This window comes from Eimeria mitis, genomic scaffold (genome assembly GCF_000499745.2).
Source record: "Eimeria mitis Houghton genomic scaffold, Emh_scaff4015, whole genome shotgun sequence".
Classification (NCBI taxonomy): Eukaryota; Apicomplexa; class Conoidasida; order Eucoccidiorida; family Eimeriidae; genus Eimeria; species Eimeria mitis.
Window position 1 is genome coordinate 1,348 of NW_013572351.1, and position 2,410 is coordinate 3,757.

General features: G+C 52.0%; 1 protein-coding gene across 1 annotated transcript in view; it reads left to right on the forward strand.

Moving 5' to 3' along the window:
- Window positions 1-2,410, forward strand: part of EMH_0071590 (uncharacterized protein) — a gene marked incomplete at both ends in the record, with an annotated part of 4,208 nt that overhangs the window by 1,201 nt on the left and 597 nt on the right. Inside the window, 6 exons of the mRNA XM_013499121.1 lie at window positions 37-97; window positions 371-537; window positions 864-911; window positions 1,089-1,159; window positions 1,357-1,425; window positions 1,659-1,718. Of these exons, the coding sequence (XP_013354575.1) occupies window positions 37-97; window positions 371-537; window positions 864-911; window positions 1,089-1,159; window positions 1,357-1,425; window positions 1,659-1,718 (476 nt within the window). The remainder of the gene's footprint in view (window positions 1-36; window positions 98-370; window positions 538-863; window positions 912-1,088; window positions 1,160-1,356; window positions 1,426-1,658; window positions 1,719-2,410) is intronic.

Genomic DNA, 2,410 nt, shown 5'->3' on the forward strand with positions numbered 1-2,410 from the left:
GTGAGGAGCCACCGCTTTATACTTTGTACAACTTAGGCGCACGAAGATCCGGCCTGCAAGGAGGCTCTTGTGGAGCTGGAGGCTGGCGTTGAGTGGTGTAAGTTTCAGCTTTCTAGATTCAGGTTTCAGCATCTAGTTGCAAAGTTTCAGGTTTCAGGAAACTGGTTTCAGATTTCAGGTTTCAGATTTCAAGTTTCAGATTTCAGATTTCAGATTTCAGATTTCAGATTTCAGGTTTCAGATTTCAGGTTTCAGATTTCAGATTTCAGGTTTCAGCTTTCAGGTTTCAAGTTTCATTTTTCAGATACCATGTTTCAGGTTTGTTGATTCCTGCTTCTTGTTTCTGATTCATCTTTTTCTTCGCCTGCAGCTTGCGAAGAACTGCTGATCCAGCTGGTAGCTCAACGCATCGCTGCTGCAGACTGCGCGCGCCGCGGTTGGGTCTTAGACGGAATTCCGCAGACGGCTCGTCAGGCGTTGTTGCTGCGGGAGCACAAAATTATTCCCGACTGTATTCTGCTGCTCGAGGCCCCTGAGGTCGGCCCACCTACAGCTAGCCATGCTACCGTTGCACACTGCAGCGGCTAGCTGCAGCTAGCCGTGATGAATTCAAGCACCTGCTGATGCTAGCTACCTTCAACGAACACACTGGCGATACCAGTAGATACAGCTTGGCAGCTGTTCATCGAATTCCTTTTGGCTGCCTATGCATGATTGTATATGATGTCGTTCTTGATTCTGCATTTGTTTATTCCGTCTGTCTGCGTTGCATTTCGGTTTTTGTCTGTTCAACTGTTAGTCCTTCTGCTTCTTCTGCTGCTGTATTTCTGAGGATCGTCGTTCTTATTCACTTTTGTTTGCAGGGCACTTTGGTAGACAGAATAAAGAAACGCAAGGCAGACAGCGACAGTGTGAGGTGCTGCAGCGCCGCGTGTTGCTCTGTACCATGATGTTGCTGCTACTGCTGCTGCTGTTGCTTTTCGCCACTGCTACTGCTGCTGCTGCTGCTGCTGCTGCTGGCGCTCACCAGCAAACGGGTACTGATACGCAGAGGCAGGAGCGCCACGCGTTCATGTGGATGCTTGCAGAAGTGCTCTGAGGGGGCGCAGGCAGACAAAAACCAGCAACAGAAGGACGCAGCCAGGCTAGTGGAGCTGCGGTAAGCAGCAGCAGGAGCTAGTGCTGCTGCAGCAGCAGCAGAAGCGGCATCAGTAGTAGCTGCAGCCGTCCCCGACATTAGGAGCAGCAGCGCTAGCAGGAGGGGCTACAACAACAGCAGCAACAGCAGCAGCAGCAGCAGCAGCAGCTGAGGTGCATGCAGCTGGGGCTTAAGATATGCAAATATGTTGTCTTCAGAACCGCACAGCTGGAGCGATGGCTGCCGCAAATCCGCGAGGTCTTCCCAGGGAAGCTGACAACAATCTGGTGAGGAGTGAACACGCAGCACCCCCCGTCAGCCACAACGAGCTAGCTAGCTAGCTAGCTAGCTAGCTAGCTAGCTAGCTAGCTAGCTAGCTGGAGGGCTGCGCTGCGAGCTTGCTTGCGGGCTGGGTGGAAAGCTGGCTGGATGGCTAGTTAGATGGGTAACTAGCTAGCTGGATGTGTAGCTAGCTAGCTAGCTAGCTAGCTAGTTGTGGCGTGCGGTGTATCTGCTGCAGTGCTGACGATGTCGTCTCCATCGAGTCGGTTAACCAACGAATGCTGGAGTTCATTGCAAAGTAAATAAACCCCTAGAAGCAGCTCTCTAAACCCTAAACCCTAAACCCTAAACCCTAGACACTAAACCCTCACCCCTAAGACGCATTCATCTGCCTAGCAAACGTTTAGAAGTTATAGATTAAACCCTAAACCCTAAACCCTTAACCCGACGCCGCAACCCTAAGAGTCAGCAGCAGCCCGATGATCCTTGAGGCCCACAGCGGCAGATACGCTAAACCCTAAACCCTAAACCCTAAACCCTAAACCAGAGGCCTTTAGACCCTCAGATCCATGTAACCCTGGACGCTGTATGCTGTAAACCCTAAACGCTTATGCCTGGCGCGATATCTATAACTTCAACATCGCTAAACCCTAAACAAGCATAAACCCTCACCCTGAGGACTTCACTATCCCTGTCTTCGCCTTCCACTGCTGCTGCTGCTGCTGCTGCTGCTGCTGCTGCTGCTTCTGCATTTGCAGCCACCGCATGCCCCCAAGAAAGCAAATCTGATCGCCAACCAGTTACTGGACGCTGCTGCTGCTGCTGCAGTTGCTGCAGCTGGGCACTTCTTCAGCGGCCTCGCAGCAGCGGGGCGATAGGATTTGCTGCAGCAGCAGCAGCAGCAGCAGCAGCAACAGCAGCAGCAGCAGCAGATATTTGAACGGCCTGAGCCGGCCTCATCTATTCTCTTTTGTTGCACCTCACGCAGAA